Consider the following 19,999-nt stretch of genomic DNA (forward strand, 5'->3'; position numbering starts at 1 on the left):
ATAATATTGTACTTGACAGGCTACTGTGGAATTGTAATGGTCATAATAACATTGACCTTTTTTTCAATAGACTGCCAGCGTGAGAAATTGAAACTCCACTGTTTCTGGTGCTAATTTCTCAGGCCAAACTTAATTAAGAAGCATGATTAAGAAACATCATGAACACAGGCAGCTGTAATACACTGGAACAATTCTGGAATACTGGAGCTAAGGTGGCTGACAAATTTGCCACCCATTGGATGCAAAAAGTGAAGGTCGACGACAGATGTCTTGGTCAGCATCCTAGACATGATGTAAAATCCATTGATGCAAGACCATTATATAGGCACTATAATAACTGCAGATTTAGGCAAAGCCTTCAACAAAGTTGACCTTACAGTGGTAACAAAGTGCTTGATTCAGCTAGGAGACAAGAGTCCCTTATCCCCTGGGTCTGTAGATTAATCTCCAAAAGGAAGAAGAGGGTGAAATACTAAGGTACCCTTTCACCATGGCAACATCTGACCTATGGAGTGACTCAAGGTACACTTATTGGACCCCTTATCTTCCTGGCCCTCCTCGACAGCGCACTTCAGAAGTTGGATCACAGGTTGATGGCATTGCAGAGTGTATTAGGGTGTGGCAGCTCTACAGCCTTTAACATGGTCTAGAAAAGATGTGATCCTAGGTGGATGAGCACTCCATGCAGTCCAACCAAAACAAGTGCAAAGTCCTGCATGTTTGCTTTACAAACAACCCACCCCATTTGAAACCCCTGTACCTAAATGAACACACTCTGCAAACATCTGATATTAAACTGCTGGGATCCAGGATGATCTGAGGTAGGCCAGCAGGTGGAAAAGGGTAACCAGACACTCTTTGTGGTTCTCTATGGCTCAGATGGTAGAACATGCCCATAAGGCATGCAACACCAGGATCATGGGTTCCATTCCAAAACCTGTTCTAGTCACCATCTACACCACCAAGCATGGTGGAATACCCTTGGACCGTGATACAGCAGCTACACATCAGCACACTCTAGCCTCAACCTCTGCCCACTGATTGAGAGAAAACACAACAGTCTGCCTCCAGTTTTCCCATCATCTCCTCCTGACAACAGGAACGTCCTACCACAGCCAATCACCACAACATCTGGAAGAATAACACGCCACTCACACAAACTCACACCAGTCAGAGCAAGAACTGAACAATCTCAAAAATCATTCATCCCCTACATGACTCAATTATTGAATGGTAACTCAAAACTATTTCCACCACAATAGTTCCCTAAACATGTGTTGCATGTATGTTCCTTTTCTTGTTAAAAAATATATGTATCATGCAGTTCAGAGTTAATTAATTCACATGGCAGAATACAAATTAAATTAATTGAATTTGACAAAGCACTAGTCATGTCTAATAGATACATGATGTCACTTTGTAATTTTAGACATGAATTTGCCACAAGCCACAGCATCCCGATAAGTTTTCTAGATTGATTGTCATCCGCACGCGGTGGACAAGGCACCCTTGCTATCACATTATGATAGGGAGAATGGTCTTTATATTCTTCCAATGTATTTAAAGCTATCGTACACACAGAAGGAAAGGAGCCTCTTCCTTCTATCGAGTGTAAGTGTAAACAATCGTCTTGTGAAATCACCCAGTGTGAAGGCTACTATCAGGCCATGTTGTGTAGTGTGCTTTCAATTTGAAGTGGAGATCTAATTGCATAGTGTGAGATGCTGCCACCATTTCATATTGGTGGAATTGTACTTAACATAAATCTTTCTCTCCACGGCCCTCCTCTCCATGCGCATCCTCTCTCCTTGGTTCCTGAACTAGAACTAGAGAACATAGAGAGATAACTATAAATCAATCAAATGTATTTATAAAGCCCTTTTTACATCAACAGATGCCAAAGTGCTTATACAGAAACCCAGGCTAAAACCCCAAACAGCAAGCAATGCAGATGTAGAAGAACATATTATTAGATACATACACATAATTGATCAGATACATAATGCAACATATTTACAAATAAACATTTCAGGTTTTAATGCAGTTATTAAGGCTAACACACACTGAGGAATCAGTCTTACCTTACGATGACATTGCAAGTGCTTATATTGTCCTCCCCTTAAAGCAAATGTAACTTGTGACTTGCCGTGTGGGTGCTAAGTGGACATCGTCCAACCCTGCCTATAATAAGTAGGCCTAGTCTACTTACCATAGCTGCTCTTAAACCTGTAGCTAGGTTTTAGAGTAATTATATAGCATGCCTACCTGCAACAGGACAGTAGACACTATTCAACAATGTGGAGTCAAGCCCAACACTTACAAACCCTCCAGTGTATTAGTCCTCATAGGGTTAGCTGGGACAGAAGCCTGCACACCCCGTGGCTCTCCAGGAACAGGGTTGGTGACCAATGCCCTACATGCCATGACAGGTCAGGAAATCCTGATCCCTACTAACCCTAGTATAGGCAGACCTACTATACCTAATAGCACATATAGTCTCTTGTTATTGTGGTGATGGCCATTAGACCACATAAATGCAGTGTTGATCTGGGCCTGGACACTAATCCCTGAAATCCAAATAAACCTGTAGCCCTTAGAAACAACTTCCAGTGTATATCTGGAGGTATTGGATAGGTGTAAGCAATTTGCTTGTAGCTCCATTTTAAACTCTGATAGGCCAGGTGGGATTAAGGAAATGTCCTGTTGTGGTGTGTTGTTTTTGAAAGTGGTATTGTATAGTTTTTTAGTTCTCAAAATGAGCTTGCTGGAGCTCTGATCTTGACTCTGCAAGACACTTCTTATCTCTGCAATATTGTTACAGGAAGGTACGTAGGTATATGTGAATGTAGGTAAATGTAATATAAAACCACTTCTAATACTCTTTGCATCACCCATCTAGCTATTTGTAGCTAGCTATAGCTAAACAATCGGCAGCTGATCGTTTTGTGAATAGAACTCGTGTGCATCGCATTGAGTCACTTTTTTATTTTTTATTTATTTCACCTTTATTTAACCAGGTAGGCTAGTTGAGAACAAGTTCTCATTTGCAACTGCGACCTGGCCAAGATAAAGCATAGCAGTGTGAGCAGACAACACAGAGTTACACACGGAGTAAATATTTGTTGTTGTTAAGTAGCTATATGCTGTATCTACATATATATCTACCCATTTCTAATGATCCATTGATCTATGAACGGCGGTGTCGGATGCTACATGAAACAAAAAAATAACAAATCGTTAGGACCAATGAGAGTAGAGCTACTGAGTTCGGACGTGACACATGTCCGTTGGCAGCCATATTGGATGGCGCAAGATATTTGCTTGGCTTTGGAACGTTCTCAATTAAGGAACTTGACAAAAAAAACTATGATATTTTAAAAGTTCAAACATGGTTACATTTTATTTAAATGTTGGTAATGTTCAAATCAACACACATGTATTTTATAGTAGGCTAAGACTATAATGAAATATAACAGAATAAAATACAAAATAATATTTTTCCCAAACAACTTGCATCAAGGCAACGTGTGGAATTAATTTACTGTCATAAAAAAATAATAGGCTTAATTTGAAACTTTTTTTGATCCACATTTCAACTCTTTTGTTATGGAGCCGGGGATGTTGGTAGTTTGAAGGCATGTATGGCAGAAAGAGTCCCTGGTTACCATTGAGAAGATCTAATTCACTGACAGTGTCAAAGAGATCGCATTTATTTTGGTAGATCAAACTACAATTTCTACATTCAAGATAGGATAAACAAAATGATTCAGAAGATAGTAAACCACGTTTCTTTTAGTTACGTTTGTTCTCAACTTGTTTATATTACTTTCTAGCACGTCATATTAACTGCTGGTTCGATTAGCATAATCTGACAGAACAGCAAAGGGAGACGGTCCACTCAAAAATACTTACGGAAACGCGGCCGAGCATACTCTTTATATTCATTATCTTCTTATAGTGCTCATGTTCTGATTGATAGACTGCTCACTCACGTAGCCAGAACCACATTATGAATATGTCATTGTGCTATGCTCTGCGCTTCCGGACTACAAATGTGAATAGGTGTTATAATGGCGATGATCTCTTCCAAACCTGTACCCTATTTTGCATACTTTCCCAGATTACGCAACTTTGTGCTTGTTTTTTTTTTTTTTGTAATTTACACAGTTTATTGTTGAAATGAAAACATGTACAGCTCTTATTGGGATATCATATTCCAGAATCTATGTGTCTCTTGACATGACAGAATTCCTTATGTTTTGAAATCTCAGCACATATACAAAACAATCTAATTTGATGTTTGAAGCATAGCACTGAATAAATAATTTTTGGACATGATGCAACCGTTGTGTTTGGATTCATTGTTATTTTGTAATTCCAGGTGGCACTACATTTATACACCTGACAGAGTAACCAGAAATGTGAATGTTAAATGTTTTGTTCAATGCTAGGAGTTAACTTTAGATGAACACTAGTGTTGAATAGAAATAATTGTTAATTATCCCATAGTGTTAAATTTGAGTAACTCTGGCAAGTGTAATGCAGTGTTATATATATATATATATACAGTGCCTTGCGAAAGTATTCAGCCCCCTTGAACTTTGCGACCTTTTGCCACATTTCAGGCTTCAAACATAAAGAGATAAAACTGTATTTTTTTTGTGAAGAATCAACAACAAGTGGGACACAATCATGAAGTGGAACGACATTTATTGGATATTTCAAACTTTAACAAATCAAACAAATCAAACAAAACTGAAAAATTGGGCGTGCAAAATTATTCAGCCCCTTTACTTTCAGTGCAGCAAACTCTCTCCAGAAGTTCAGTGAGGATCTCTGAATGATCCAATGTTGACCTAAATGACTAATGATGATAAATACAATCCACCTGTGTGTAATGAAGTCTGCGTATAAATGCACCTGCACTGTGATAGTCTCAGAGGTCCGTTAAAAGCGCAGAGAGCATCATGAAGAACAAGGAACACACCAGGCAGGTCCGAGATACTGTTGTGAAGAAGTTTAAAGCCGTATTTGGATACAAAAAGATTTCCCAAGCTTTAAACATCCCAAGGAGCACTGTGCAAGCGATAATATTGAAATGGAAGGAGTATCAGACCACTGCAAATCTACCAAGACCTGGCCGTCCCTCTAAACTTTTAGCTCATACAAGGAGAAGACTGATCAGAGATGCAGCCAAGAGGCCCATGATCACTCTGGATGAACTGCAGAGATCTACAGCTGAGGTGGGAGACTCTGACCATAGGACAACAATCAGTCGTATATTGCACAAATCTGGCCTTTATGGAAGAGTGGCAAGAAGAAAGTAATTTCTTAAAGATATCCATAAAAAGTGTCGTTTAAAGTTTGCCACAAGCCACCTGGGAGACACACCAAACATGTGGAAGAAGGTGCTCTGGTCAGATGAAACCAAAATTGAACTTTTTGGCAACAATGCAAAACGTTATGTTTGGCGTAAAAGCAACACAGCTCATCACTCTGAACACACCATCCCCACTGTCAAACATGGTGGTGGCAGCATCATGGTTTGGGCCTGCTTTTCTTCAGCAGGGACAGGGAAGATGGTTAAAATTGATGGGAAGATGGATGGAGCCAAATACAGGACCATTCTGGAAGAAAACCTGATGGAGTCTGCAAAAGACCTGAGACTGGGACGGAGATTTGTCTTCCAACAAGACAATGATCCAAAACATAAAGCAAAATCTACAATGGAATGGTTCAAAAATAAACATATCCAGGTGTTAGAATGGCCAAGTCAAAGTCCAGACCTGAATCCAATCGAGAATCTGTGGAAAGAACTGAAAACTGATGTTCACAAATGCTCTCCATCCAACCTCACTGAGCTCGAGCTGTTTTGCAAGGAGGAATGGGACAAAAATTCAGTCACTCGATGTGCAAAACTGATAGAGACATACACCAAGCGACTTACAGCTGTCATCGCAGCGAAAGGTGGCGCTACAAAGTATTAACTTAAGGGGTATGAATAAGTTTGCACGACCAATTTTTCAGTTTTTGATTTGTTAAAGTTTGAAATATCCAATAAATGTCGTTCCACTTCATGATTGTGTCCCACTTGTTGTTGATTCTTCACAAAAAAATACAGTTTTATATCTTTATGTTTGAAGCCTGAAATGTGGCAAAAGGTCGCAAAGTTCAAGGGGGCCGAATACTTTCGCAAGGCACTGTATATATATATAAAAACTCTCAAGTAGCCATAGGCAAGATAAAATGTGCCACACCTCGGCTCTCTGACCATCTGTCCCTCATGAGAAAGTACTACTGAATTACTACACAAAACCTATTTGTGCAGTAGTGACTATATAGAGACGTGTAGGGGTTGTGTATTGAATGTGTAGTTTATGCACTACTCAAGATAAACAAGTAGAGTTTTGTAGTGTTCAGTAGGAAAACTGTCCAGTAGTAATCAGGTGGAGCTTTTTACTACTTGATGTTGGTAGTAAATAAGTAGTCAAAACACTACAGCTTTACTACACAGGCTTTTTGCAAGTGCAGAAGACAAAACAGGAAGTAGTTGGTTGTTGTTTGCTAGCTACTGTATTTGACAATACCGAAGGTAATCATCTTAAACCTTTCGTCATCCTGTCTTTCATAACCCCCATGCTGGCACCATCTGTAAGTTTAACTTTCCTTTATTGCTAGCCAAGAATTGTATTATGTTTAGCCTAACTGTTTGCTAGCCCCATTGAAATGTGGCAATGTAGCCTCTGTTTTTGTCATGCTAGATAATAAGTATGTTTGTTTGTATGCAAATGTACAGTAGCCTATGTTCATATTGGTATACTTACCCATTCTACTTCCCTCTTTTGGCCTGTTGCCAGGGAGGCCCTCGACATAAGAAAACTGGAGGCCACTGTTGGTAAGATTAACATTGTTTATCAAATGTTTTTGTCTTATGTGACCTCTGTTAGCAGATTATTGATAATGGCTTATAATTGGTTGTCACTTATGTTACATGGTGGAGAAATGTGGATCCAACAAAAAAAGAGGATCTGAAGATGGTTAAGTCAAAGCTGAATGAAGACCAGGCATAAAAGACATTTAAAAAAAAGGTGTAAATATGTAATTTTATAGGAGCAGATAGTGTGCTATAGGCTATTATTTTCTCAATCTCAGATGGCCAGAAAGTGTCATCCTGGACCTGGACTCCGTTCTATAGAATAGGCATAGGTGGCCCTATCACACTTCTACAACTTTGTCTGTGTTACTTCCTTCAATAAGCCAAAAATAAGAACAAAGCTGGTAAGTAGAGTCTTGCATGGGCTACAATGGCACTTTTGTAAGACTGGTGGTTGAACGCACTGTAGTGTCACTGTGCCAATAATATTATGCGTTTGCGTGTCCCCCACGCCCGAGCACGCTTTCTCTTTTAGAAATGTGTCAGTAGCTCGCAGAGGTGGGACTAGTGGTCATGAACGGAGATTGGACAGTGTGTGAATGAGTTACCTGCCAAATGTATGACCATATTGGAGACATAATTCCCTCAGATTACACAGACCCACAAAGAACTTAAAAATAAATCAAATTTTGATCAACTTCCATATAGAGATCGACCGATTATGATTTTAACGCCGATACCGATTATTAGAGGACCCAAAAAAGCAGATAACGATTAATCGGCCAATATATATATATATATTTGTAATAATGACAATTACAACAATACTGAATGAACACTTATTTTAGATTAATATAATACATCAATAAAATCAATTTAGTCTCAAATAAATAATGAAACATGTTCAATTTGGCTTAAATAATGCAAAAACAAAGTGTTGGAGAGGAAAGTAAAAGTGCAATATGTGCCATGTAAAAAAGCTAATGTTTAAGTTCCTTGCTCAGAACATGAGAACATATGAAAACTGGTGGTTCCTTTTAACATGAGTCTTCAGTATTCCCAGGTAAGAAGTTTTAGGTTGTAGTTATAGGACTATTTCTCTCTATACCATTTGTATTTCATATAACTTTGACTATTGGATGTTCTAATAGGTACTTCAGTATTGCCAGCCGAATCTCGGGAGTTGATAGGCTTAAAGTCATAAACAGAGCAATGCTTGAAGCACAGCGAAGAGCTGCTGGCAAATGCAGGAAAGTGCTGTTTGAATGAATGCTTACGAGCCTGCTGCTGCCTACCACCGCTCAGTCAGACTGCTCTATCAAATCATAGACTTAATTATAATATAATAACATGCAGAAATAGCCAGTCACTGGCTTACTGGTGCTCTTTGAGTCACTGATGTGATCTTCCTGTCTGGGTTGGCACCCCCCCTTGGGTTGTGCCGTGGCGGAGATCTTTGTGGGCTATACTCGGCCTTGTCTCAGGATGGTAAGTTGGTAGTTGAAGATATCCCTCTAGTGGTGTGGGGGCTGTGCTTTGGCAAAGTGGGTGGGGTTATATCCTTCCTGTTTGGCCCTGTCCGGGGGTATCATCGGATGGGGCCACAGTGTCTCCTGACCCCTCCTGTCTCAGCCTCCAGTATTTATGCTGCAGTAGTTTAAGTGTCAGGGGGCTAGGGTCAATTTGTTATATCTGGAGTTCTTCTCCTGTCTTATCCGGTGTCCTGTGTGAATTTAAGTATGCTCACTCTAATTCTCTCTTTCTTTCTCTCTCTCGGAGGACCTGAGCCCTAGGACCATGCCTCAGGACTACCTGGCATGATGACTCCTTGCTGTCCCCAGTCCACCTAGCCGTGCTGCTGCTCCAGTTTCAACTATTCTGCCTGTGATTATTATTATTTGACCATGCTGGTCATTTATGAACATTTGAACATCTTGGCCATGTTCTGTTATAATCTCCACCCGGCACAGCCACAAGAGGACTGGCCACCCCTCATAGCCTGGTTCCTCTCTAGGTTTCTTCCTAGGTTTTGGCCTTTCTAGGGAGTTTTTCCTAGCCACACTGCTTCTACACCTGCATTGCTTGCTGTTTGGGGTTTTAGGCTGGGTTTCTGTACAGCACTTTGAGATATCAGCTGATGTACGAAGGGCTATATAAATAAATTTGATTTGAAATAGTCTTCACACAGTTCGAAACGAGCCAGGCGACCCAAACTGCTGCATATACCCTGACTCCACTTGCACAGAACGCAAGAGAAATGACCCAATTTCCCTAGTTAAAATAAATGCATGTTAGCAGGCAATATTAACTAAATATGCAGGTTTAAAAATATATACTTGTGTATTGATTTTAAAGAAAGGCATTGATGTTTATGGTTAGGTACACATTAGTGCAACGACAGTGCTTTTTTTGCGAATGTGCTTGTTAAATCGCCCGTTTGGCGAAGTAGGCTGTGATTCGATGAGAAATTAACAGGCACCGCATCGATTATATGCAACGCAGGACACGCTAGTTAACCTAGTAATATCATCAACCATGTGTAGTTAACTAGTGATTATGTTAAGATTGATTGTTTTTTATAAGATGTGTTTAATGCTAGCTAGCACCTTACCTTGGCTCCTTGCTGCACTCGCTTAACAGGTAGTCAGCCTGCCACGCAGTCTCCTCATTGAGTGCAATGTAATCGGCCATGATCGGTGTCCAAAAATGCAGATTACCGATTATTATGAAAACTTGAAATTGGCCCTAATTAATCAGCCATTCCGATTAATCGGTCAACCTTTACTCCCATATCTATTGGGTGAAATACCAGTGTGCCATCACAGCAGCAATATTTGTGACCTGTTGCCACAAGAAAAGGGAAACCAGTGAAGAACAAACACCATTGTAAATACAACCCATATTTATGTTTATTTATTTTCTCTTTTGTACTTTTAACTATTTGCACATCGTTACATCACAGTATATAGCCAAAATATGACATCTGTAATGTCTCTATTCCTTTGGAACTTTTGTGAGTGTAATGTTTACTGTTCATTTATTGTTTAATTCCCTTTTGTTTATCTATTTTACTTGCTTTGCCAATGTAAACATGTTTCCATGCCAATAAAGCCCTTTGAACTGAATTGAGAGAGAGAGACCAAGAGCACGAGTGTTCTTGATGAAGCAAGCAATAAACAAACTCACCATGAACAACATTCATTGATGTAAAGTACTTAAGTAGTACCTTAAAGTATGTTTACTTAAGTCATTTTTGGGGGTATCTGTACCTTACATTGCTATTTATATTTTTGCCAACTTTTACTTTACTACATTCTAAAGAAAATTATGTCCTTTATACTCCATACATTTTTCACAACATCCAAAAGTACTCATTACATTTTGACAGAACAATGGTCCAATTCACGCACTTATCAAGAGAACATCGCCGGTCATCCCTACTGCCTCTGAACTGGCAGACTCACTAAACACAAATGTTTGTTTGTAAATTATGTTGGAGAGTGCCCCTGGCTATCTATTTTATACATTTGTGCCATCTAAGGAATTTGAAATGTTTTCTACTTTTGATACTTAAGTATATTTAGGCAATTCCATTTACTTTTGACACTTATGTATATTTTAAACCAAATACTTTAGACTTTTACTCAAGTAGTATTTTACTGGTTGACGTTCACTTTTACTTGAGTCATTTTCTATTAAGGTATCTTCACTTTTACTCAAGTATGACAATTGAGTCCTTTTCCCACCACTGCTTATAGTCCCGAACCCAGCCCAGACTAATAACGTGATGAAGACATTGCAAACATTACTGTAGGCTACATGGACTATGAAACAACATCGCCATCAAGCGGACACTGAACCACATTTCCATGCCAAGAATCGAAACTCCGGCGATATTCTGATTGGCTGCTTTCTTTTTGCGTCATTTCCTGCATATGACTTTCACCGGGAAGGAGCTTTGGCGCGAAATCTTCTGTTGTGTTGAACTGTGAAGCTAGCTACCAAAAAAAAGAGCTGAAGGTTATCAATATATTTGAAATAAATAGCAATGTCTCCGGTTTCTAAGCCAGAAAAGGACGTGGACAACCCGGACGGCGGTGAGTCTGACCGGAATATTACTGCAAACAAGCTAGCGTGAATACCCGACACGATTTAGCCAACAAGCTGTCAGCTAACTATCGCGGGCTAACAACAAAGCAAGCAACTCAAGTTAATAGAATGACTACATTTAGCTAGCTACGTGCCATTCAATTAACACCGAATGTTCATAAATTGCATAATTACCCACAGTTAACTGGCCATTTAGCTACTGTGATGTTGACATTTTATACTTTAAGACATACTCCGCTGGTACTTTGGCGACAAAGTATTTTTTTTTAAACCTCCCGCTTTGAGCGCTACGTGTCTCTGTCGTTCATACATGTATAATATATGCGCAGAACTAATGTTTTACCTCAATTAGCCACAAAATCCCTAGTTTGAGAGGAACTTTTCTTGGAGCTGTGCTGGACGCCATTTTCCCTTAATTCCCCACCCAGGTCAGCCAGCCCCCAGCAATTAAGAGTTCTAACCAATGAGCTTCAGCCCCTCGCGTTTGTCTTCTAGCAAGAGGCCTACCCAGCGTAATCCAATGAGGTTGCAGAGCGGTCCCAACAGCTCAGTGGAAACAGCAGAGAGAGCGCTATGATGTGGTGTCCTTACTTTATCTGCAAATATGTGAAGTAATACACCATTTTCAGCGACCACTCCCGAGTGCTACTTTCTACTGGCAAAAAATATATACAACAGTACCCGGAGAATCTCTTTAAAAGCTGGCAGTCGCTTGCCTGAAATGCCTGTAGGAGAACAACTGGGTTTTGAACTCTCATCTTTCTGCTTTCTCTCTGCCCCTTTCTTGCATCTCAATCTCTCTCACCCCTCACTCTCTTCCTGTTTTCTCTCTCCAGAGAATGACTGCGGCCTGGCAGTGGGTCGCTCCAGGAGGGAGAAGAAGGAGAAGACAGGGAGGAAGTCAGCTCTGGAGCAGCTCAAGAGAGCCAAGAAGGGAGAGAAAGTCAAATATGAGGTGAGAGTTGTGTGTGTGTTGTCCAAGTCCTGATCTGACAGAGGTGTGTTTGTGTCCGCCCCTTTTAATCTGTGTGTTAAGTGAACAAGTTGTATAGTGTACGTTATCGTGTGGGTGTTATAGCCAAGCCTTGTTTTAACATGTGTGTTGAATCTGTGTGTGCTGTGTGTAAGGTGGAGGATTTGACCAGTGTGTATGAGGAGGTGGATGAGGAACAGTACTCTCGGATGGTGAGAGAAAGGCAGGATGATGACTGGATCATTGATGATGGTGAGTTGGTCTGAAATACCTTCAGAACCTTTCTGCTTCTCAGTCCCAAGTTATAGCAAGTTCTCTCTCTCTCTCAGATGGCACAGGGTATGTGGAGGATGGGAGAGAAATCTTTGATGAGGATTTGGCAGATGATGTGTTAGAGAAAGGCGCCAAAGGTAGGAACCATGTGTGCGTTTGTGTGTCTGTGTGAAAACAAGCCTGTGTGTGTCTCCAGCCTAATTATTGTTTGTTTGTGTGTAGGTAAAGCAGGCGCTAAGGGAGCAGACTCTAAGAATAACATTAAGAAGGCAGCGGTGGCCAAACCCAACAGCATCAAAAACCTCTTCATGAACAGCAACGTTAAGAAACCTGCTGAGGTGAGTGTTTGTATTTGTGCACCTGTTTATCAAAAGTCGCTTCGCTAATCATGGGTGTGTGTTTCTCACCCTCTGTGACCCTATACATGCAATCCAAAACACTCAATAGTTAGTGTTCTAGTCCATTTGTTTCTATTTTGTAATTGAACCAGGATTGTGTGTTTTGTGTCTCTTACAGAAAGATGTGGACCTGTCCAAAGATGACCTACTAGGGGACATTCTACAGGACCTGCACTCTGATGTCAGTCTCTCCTGTCCTGTCAACCTCCACACCTTCTCATAGCGGGGAAAAAATAGTGCATGTCAGCTCACTCACACATGAAGTTTACTCCGCAAGTGGTTCAACAACGCTTCAGCCTTAAATGTTTTTTTTTGTCAGGTTGCTGTGTATGGTTTAGTCCAGCTCCTGTAATTCCCCTCTCTTAAACCAAGTTCAGCTAGATCATTTGGTAGATGCCTAGATTTCAGCTTGTTGTTTGATTATTTTTCACGAAGACATGGATTCACTGGGGGAGAATACGCTATCAGTGTGTCTGAGTGTCTCCATCTGCCCCCTCTTTCAGAGGCCGTCACCCCTGACTCCTCCGGTCGTCACTCTGAAGAAGAAGAAGGCCCTCGGAACTACCATGAACCCCTTCTCCATCAAAACTCAATCCCCTAAGGTACACTTCTCTCTCTCTCTCGCCATTGATCCCTGCCACCTCCTATATTCCATTAAGGCCAAACGTTACTGAGTACACCCCTGGTCTTCTTCCTGTTGTAATGTGTCACTTCCCTCCATCGCAGGAGTCTCCATCTGCCCAGGGGTCAAAGGTGAAACACCCTCCTCCTGGTGAGCTGACTCCCCGGGTGCCTTCCCGCCTCCCCACCTCCAGGCCCTCCGTCCCCGTGGAGAAGAAGAGAGTGAAGGTGCAAGAAATTGAGGAGGGTAAGAAATCAGACTAGGAGTTAATCTAGCACTCGCTGGGCTGGTTTCCTGGACCCAGATTAAGCCTAGTTCTAGACTAAAAATATAAATCGAAAGTGCTTTTTAATCTAGCATTTGGTTTAAATCGGCAATCATATTTTATTTGTCACGTGCCAAATACAACAGGTACTTACAAGCCCTTAACCAACAATGCAGTTCAATAAATAAAGTTGAGAAAATATTTACTAAATAGAATAGGTGGTGGTTGTCAATGTAAATAGTCCGGGGGGGCCATTTGATTAATTGTTCAGCAGTCTTATGACTTGGGTGTAGTAGGTGTTAAGGGTCCTTTTGGACCTAGACTTGGTGCTCCGGTACCGCTTTCTGTGCGGTAACCGAGAGAACAGTCTATGACTTGGGTGATTGTAGTCTGAATTTTTTTTGGGCCTTCCTCTGACACCGCCTCGTATATAGATCCTTCGATTGCTGAAGCTTGGCCCCAGTGATGTACTGGGCTGTACGCAGTACCCGCTGTAGCATCTTACGGTCGGTCGTATGCCGAGCAGTTGCCATACCAGGCGGTGATGCAATGCTCGATGGTGCAGTTGTAGAGCTTTTGAGGATCGAGCATAAAAGGCATTTCGCTGGGCAGCTCGCGGCTGGGTTTCCCTTTTGTAGTCCATAATAGTTTTTAAGCCCTGCCACATCTGACGAGTGTCTGAGCCGGTGTAGTAGGATTCAGTCTTACTCCTGCATTGATGCTTTGTCTGTTTGATGATTCGTCTGAGGACATAGCGTTAAAAATAAGTGTCCTGATTAGTGTCCCACTCCTTGAAAGCGGCAGCTCTAGCCTTTAGCTCGATGCGTATGTTGCCTGTAATCCATGGCTTCTGGTTGGGACATGTACACTGTGGGGACGACGTCGTTGATGCACTTATTGATGAAGCCTGTGACTGAGGTGCTGTACTTCTCAATGTCATTGGATGAATCCCCGAAAATGTTCCAGTCTGTGTTAGCAAAACAGTCCTGTAGTGTAGCATCCGTGTCATCTGACCACTTCCGTATTGAGCAAGTCACGGGTACTTCCTGCTTTAGTTTTTGTTTGTAAGCAGGAATCAGGAGGATAGAATTATGGTCAGATTTTCTAAATGGAGGGCAAGGGAGCATTTTCTTGTTTGCTTATGGCCTTATAGAGTAGGTTGAGTGCTGTCTCAGTGCCAGCATCGGTCTGTGGTGGTAAATAGACGGCTACGAATAATGTAGATGAGAACTCTCTTGTCCACAGGCAGTTAACCCACTGTTCCTAGGCCGTCATTGAAAATAAGAATTTGTTCTTAACTGACTTGCCTAGTAAAATAAAGGTAAAATTAAAGATAGTGTGGTCTACAGCTTATCATGAGGTACTCTCCCTCAGGCGAGCAATACCTAGAGACTTCCTTTATATTAGGCATCGCGCACCAGCTGTTATTGACAAATAGACACACACCCCCACCCCTCGTCTTACCAGACGTAGTTGATCTGTCCTGCCGCATGGAAAACCATGCCAAATTATCCGTGTCGTTGTTCAGCCACGACTCTGAAACATAAGATATTACATGTCTCGTTGGTAGGATACTCTCGAACAGAGATCATCCAGTTTATTCTCCAGTGATTGCATGTTGGCCAATAGAACGGATGGTAGAGGTGGATTGACCACTCGCCAACAAATTCTCACAAGGCACCCCAATCTCTGCCCCCTGTATTTGTCTTTTCTTCACGGGAATGACAGGAGTTTTGGCCACACAACATTTGGTGGATGCAGATGCTTCTGAAGCTTAGAGAAATTAGTTGGTGTGTGGGATGAGTCTGACTTTCAGGAAATGTCAGTTAAAGATAAGTACACTGAATTAAGACTACCAAAAGCCTATTTAGACCCAATCACCGTCCCTTCAAAGTAAATTACTAAATGTAGTCCAGTTTGTAACGTTCTCTTTGAAATGGCCTTTGAAATTATGTAATTCAATGTAGTTAGCTTTGAAATGTTTGTATGTCCATTTTAAAGTGGTAAAAATTCATAATGTTGACAGTAGTATGGTGTCGTGTCTTTCCTATCGTTAAATTCCTCCTCCGTCCTCCTCTTCTCCAAGATCGCATAGCAGTTCAGACGTCTTTTGTCCTCGTCTTGTCGTGTCCTGTATATATATATATATTTACAACTTTTTTCACATACATTTTATTTTTATTTTCCATCAACTCATCTTCTAAACACTCTCCTGCAACCAGCCTCACCAATTTATATTTATAAAAAATTATTATTTACCTCAGATCTGTAATCCTTCAAGAAGCTAGCCAGAAACTCCAAGAAGCTAGCCAGAAACTAGCCAGAAGCTAGCCAGGAGCTAGCCCAGAAGCTAATCCAGAAGCTAATCAGAAGCTAGTTAGCTTCTTTACTGACAAATCGTTAGTATTCAGCTAACCACGGTTTGTGGTCATCAGCTATCCTTTAGCTCGAAAATCTATCGCCAGTTTGGTACGGCGCAGCGCGGCTCGGAACAGAACATACCGGACCAATTTTTCTCTCCATGTCCCTGGATTTCAACTGCTCTCTGGACATTCATACCCGGATCTCACAGCTAGCTATCTGCTATCCGTGTGACAGTCGGCTTTCGTCGATTCCGGAGCAAACTTCGATTGTTCCGGTGCTAGCCAGCTCCGTCAATCACTCCTGAGTTCCATCATTCACTCCTGGGCTGCAGTTACCTATCCGGACCCGTTTCACTGCCTACGCGGAGCCCCACCGGGCCTTCACAACTGGACTGCCGACGTTATCTACCTGAAGGAGATCCGGCTGGCTCCTCTGTCGCGACGTTACCTGAACGCCCATCTGCGGCCCGCTAACCGTTAGCTGTCTTACCGGCTGCTATCTGAATAGACAATCGGACAATTTATTTATTTTTATTATTATTATGTTTTCTTCTCGGGCCTCTATAACTATATCTATTGTTCTTATTTTTGTTGTTGTTGTGTGATTTGGATTAATCCCCTCTACCTCACGGAACCCCACTAATCTACTGACCGAACGCAAGAGGTGGCTAACAACAGACTCCATCCTATGCTAGCTTGCTACCGGTTGGCTTGGCTAGCTGTCTAAATCGCCGTGACCCTCAACCAACCTCTCCACTCACTGGACCCTTTTGATCACTCGACTAAGCATGCCTCTCCTTAATGTCAATATGTCTTGTCCATTGCTGTTCTGGTTAGTGTTTATTGGCTTATTTCACTGTAGAGCCTCTAGTCCTGCTCACTATACCTTATCCAACCTATTAGTTCCACCACCCACACATGCAATGACATCTCCTGGTTTCAATGATGTTTCTAGAGACAATATCTCTCTCTTCATCACTCAATACCTAGGTTTACCTCCACTGTATTCACATCCTACCTTACCTTTGTCTGTACATTATACCTTGATGCTATTTTATCGCCCCCAGAAACCTCCTTTTACTCTCTGTTCCAGACGTTCTAGACGACCAATTCTTATTGCTTTTAGTCGCACCCTTATTCTACTCCTCCTATGTTCCTCTGGCGATGTAGAGGTGAATCCAGGCCCTGCAGTGCCTAGCTCCACTCCTATTCCCCAGGCGCTCTCTTTTGACGACTTCTGTAACCGTAATAGCCTTGGTTTCATGCATGTTAACATTAGAAGCCTCCTCCCTAAGTTTGTTCTATTCACTGCTTTAGCACACTCTGCCAACCCGGATGTTCTAGCTGTGTCTGAATCCTGGCTTAGGAAGACCACCAAAAATTCAGACATTTTAATTCCAAACTACAACATTTTCAGACAAGATAGAACTGCCAAAGGGGGCGGTGTTGCAATCTACTGCAAAGATAGCCTGCAGAGTTCTGTCCTACTATCCAGGTCTGTACCCAAACAATTTGAACTTCTACTTTTAAAAATCCACCTCTCTAAAAACAAGTCTCTCACCGTTGCCGCCTGTTATAGACCACCCTCTGCCCCCAGCTGTGCTCTGGACACCATATGTGAACTGATTGCCCCCCATCTATCTTCAGAGCTCGTGCTGCTAGGCGACCTAAACTGGAACATGCTTAACACCCCAGCCATCCTACAATCTAAACTTGATGCCCTCAATCTCACACAAATTATCAATGAACCTACCAGGTACCTCCCCAAAGCCTTAAACATGGGCACCCTCATAGATATCATCCTAACCAACTTCCCCTCTAAATACACCTCTGCTGTCTTCAACCAAGATCTCAGCGATCACTGCCTCATTGCCTGCATCCGTAATGGATCAGCGGTCAAACGACCTCCTCTCATCACTGTAAAACTCTCCCTGAAACACTTCAGCGAGCAGGCCTTTCTAATCGACCTGGCCGGGGTATCCTGGAAGGATATTGACCTCATCCCGTCAGTAGAGGATGCCTGGATATTTTTTTTAAATGCCTTCCTAACCATCTTAAATAAACATGCCCCATTCAAGAAATTTAGAACCAGGAACAGATATAGCCCTTGGTTCTCCCCAGACCTGACTGCCCTTAACCAACACAAAAACATCCTATGGCGTTCTGCATTAGCATCGAACAGCCCCCGTGATATGCAGCTGTTCAGGGAAGCTAGAAACCATTATACACAGGCAGTTAGTAAAGCCAAGGCTAGCTTTTTCAAGCAGAAATTTGCTTCTTGCAACACTAACTCAAAAAAGTTCTGGGACACTGTAAAGTCCATGGAGAATAAGAACACCTCCTCCCAGCTGCCCACTGCACTGAAGATAGGAAACACTGTCACCACTGATAAATCCACCATAATTGAAAATTTCAATAAGCATTTTTCTACTGCTGGCCATGCTTTCCACCTGGCTACTCCTACCCCTGTCAACAGCACTGCACCCCCAACAGCAACTCGCCCAAGCCTTCCCCATTTCTCCTTCTCCCAAATCCATTCAGCTGATGTTCTGAAAGAGCTGCAAAATCTGGACCCCTACAAATCAGCCGGGCTAGACAATCTGGACCCTTTCTTTCTAAAATTATCTGCCGAAATTGTTGCCACCCCTATTACTAGCCTGTTCAACCTCTCTTTCGTGTCGTCTGAGATTCCCAAAGATTGGAAAGCAGCTGCGGTCATCCCCCTCTTCAAAGGGGGGGACACTCTTGACCCAAACTGCTACAGACCTATATCTATCCTACCATGCCTTTCTAAGGTCTTCGAAAGCCAAGTCAACAAACAGATTACCGACCATTTTGAATCTCACCATACCTTCTCTGCTATGCAATCTGGTTTCAGAGCTGGTCATGGGTGCACCTCAGCCACGCTCAAGGTCCTAAACGATATCTTAACCGCCATCGATAAGAAACATTACTGTGCAGCCGTATTCATTGATCTGGCCAAGGCTTTCGACTCTGTCAATCACCACATCCTCATCGGCAGACTCAACAGCCTTGGTTTCTCAAATGATTGCCTCGCCTGGTTCACCAACTACTTCTCTGATAGAGTTCAGTGTGTCAAATCGGAGGGTCTGTTGTCCGGACCTCTGGCAGTCTCTATGGGGGTGCCACAGGGTTCAATTCTTGGACCGACTCTCTTCTCTGTATACATCAATGAGGTCGCTCTTGCTGCTGGTGAGTCTCTGATCCACCTCTACGCAGACGACACCATTCTGTATACTTCCGGCCCTTCTTTGGACACTGTGTTAACAACCCTCCAGGCAAGCTTCAATGCCATACAACTCTCCTTCCGTGGCCTCCAATTGCTCTTAAATACAAGTAAAACTAAATGCATGCTCTTCAACCGATCGCTACCTGCACCTACCCGCCTGTCCAACATCACTACTCTGGACGGCTCTGACTTAGAATACGTGGACAACTACAAATACTTAGGTGTCTGGTTAGACTGTAAACTCTCCTTCCAGACCCATATCAAACATCTCCAATCCAAAGTTAAATCTAGAATTGGCTTCCTATTTCGCAACAAAGCATCCTTCACTCATGCTGCCAAACATACCCTTGTAAAACTGACCATCCTACCAATCCTTGACTTTGGCGATGTAATTTACAAAATAGCCTCCAATACCCTACTCAACAAATTGGATGCAGTCTATCACAGTGCAATCCGTTTTGTCACCAAAGCCCCATATACTACCCACCATTGCGACCTGTACGCTCTCGTTGGCTGGCCCTCGCTTCATACTCGTCGCCAAACCCACTGGCTCCATGTCATCTACAAGACCCTGCTAGGTAAAGTCCCCCCTTATCTCAGCTCGCTGGTCACCATAGCATCTCCCACCTGTAGCACACGCTCCAGCAGGTATATCTCTCTAGTCACCCCCAAAACCAATTCTTTCTTTGGCCGCCTCTCTTTCCAGTTCTCTGCTGCCAATGACTGGAACGAACTACAAAAATCTCTGAAACTGGAAACACTTATCTCCCTCACTAGCTTTAAGCACCAACTGTCAGAGCAGCTCACAGATTACTGCACCTGTACATAGCCCACCTATAATTTAGCCCTATCAACTACCTCTTTCCCAACT

General features: G+C 42.2%; 1 protein-coding gene across 1 annotated transcript in view; it reads left to right on the forward strand.

Moving 5' to 3' along the window:
• Positions 1-10,713: 10,713 nt before the first annotated feature.
• The window catches only part of pola1 (polymerase (DNA directed), alpha 1), an 89,462-nt gene continuing 80,176 nt past the window's right edge, over positions 10,714-19,999 (forward strand). The window contains exons 1-8 of the mRNA XM_021620436.3: positions 10,714-10,971; positions 11,821-11,939; positions 12,113-12,209; positions 12,287-12,367; positions 12,453-12,568; positions 12,747-12,809; positions 13,132-13,230; positions 13,355-13,496. Coding sequence (XP_021476111.3) covers positions 10,923-10,971; positions 11,821-11,939; positions 12,113-12,209; positions 12,287-12,367; positions 12,453-12,568; positions 12,747-12,809; positions 13,132-13,230; positions 13,355-13,496 — 766 coding nt within the window. The 5' untranslated portion in view covers positions 10,714-10,922. The remainder of the gene's footprint in view (positions 10,972-11,820; positions 11,940-12,112; positions 12,210-12,286; positions 12,368-12,452; positions 12,569-12,746; positions 12,810-13,131; positions 13,231-13,354; positions 13,497-19,999) is intronic.

This window comes from Oncorhynchus mykiss, chromosome 11 (genome assembly GCF_057628025.1).
Source record: "Oncorhynchus mykiss isolate SJ-2025 chromosome 11, ASM5762802v1, whole genome shotgun sequence".
In the NCBI taxonomy this organism is placed as follows: Eukaryota; Metazoa; Chordata; class Actinopteri; order Salmoniformes; family Salmonidae; genus Oncorhynchus; species Oncorhynchus mykiss.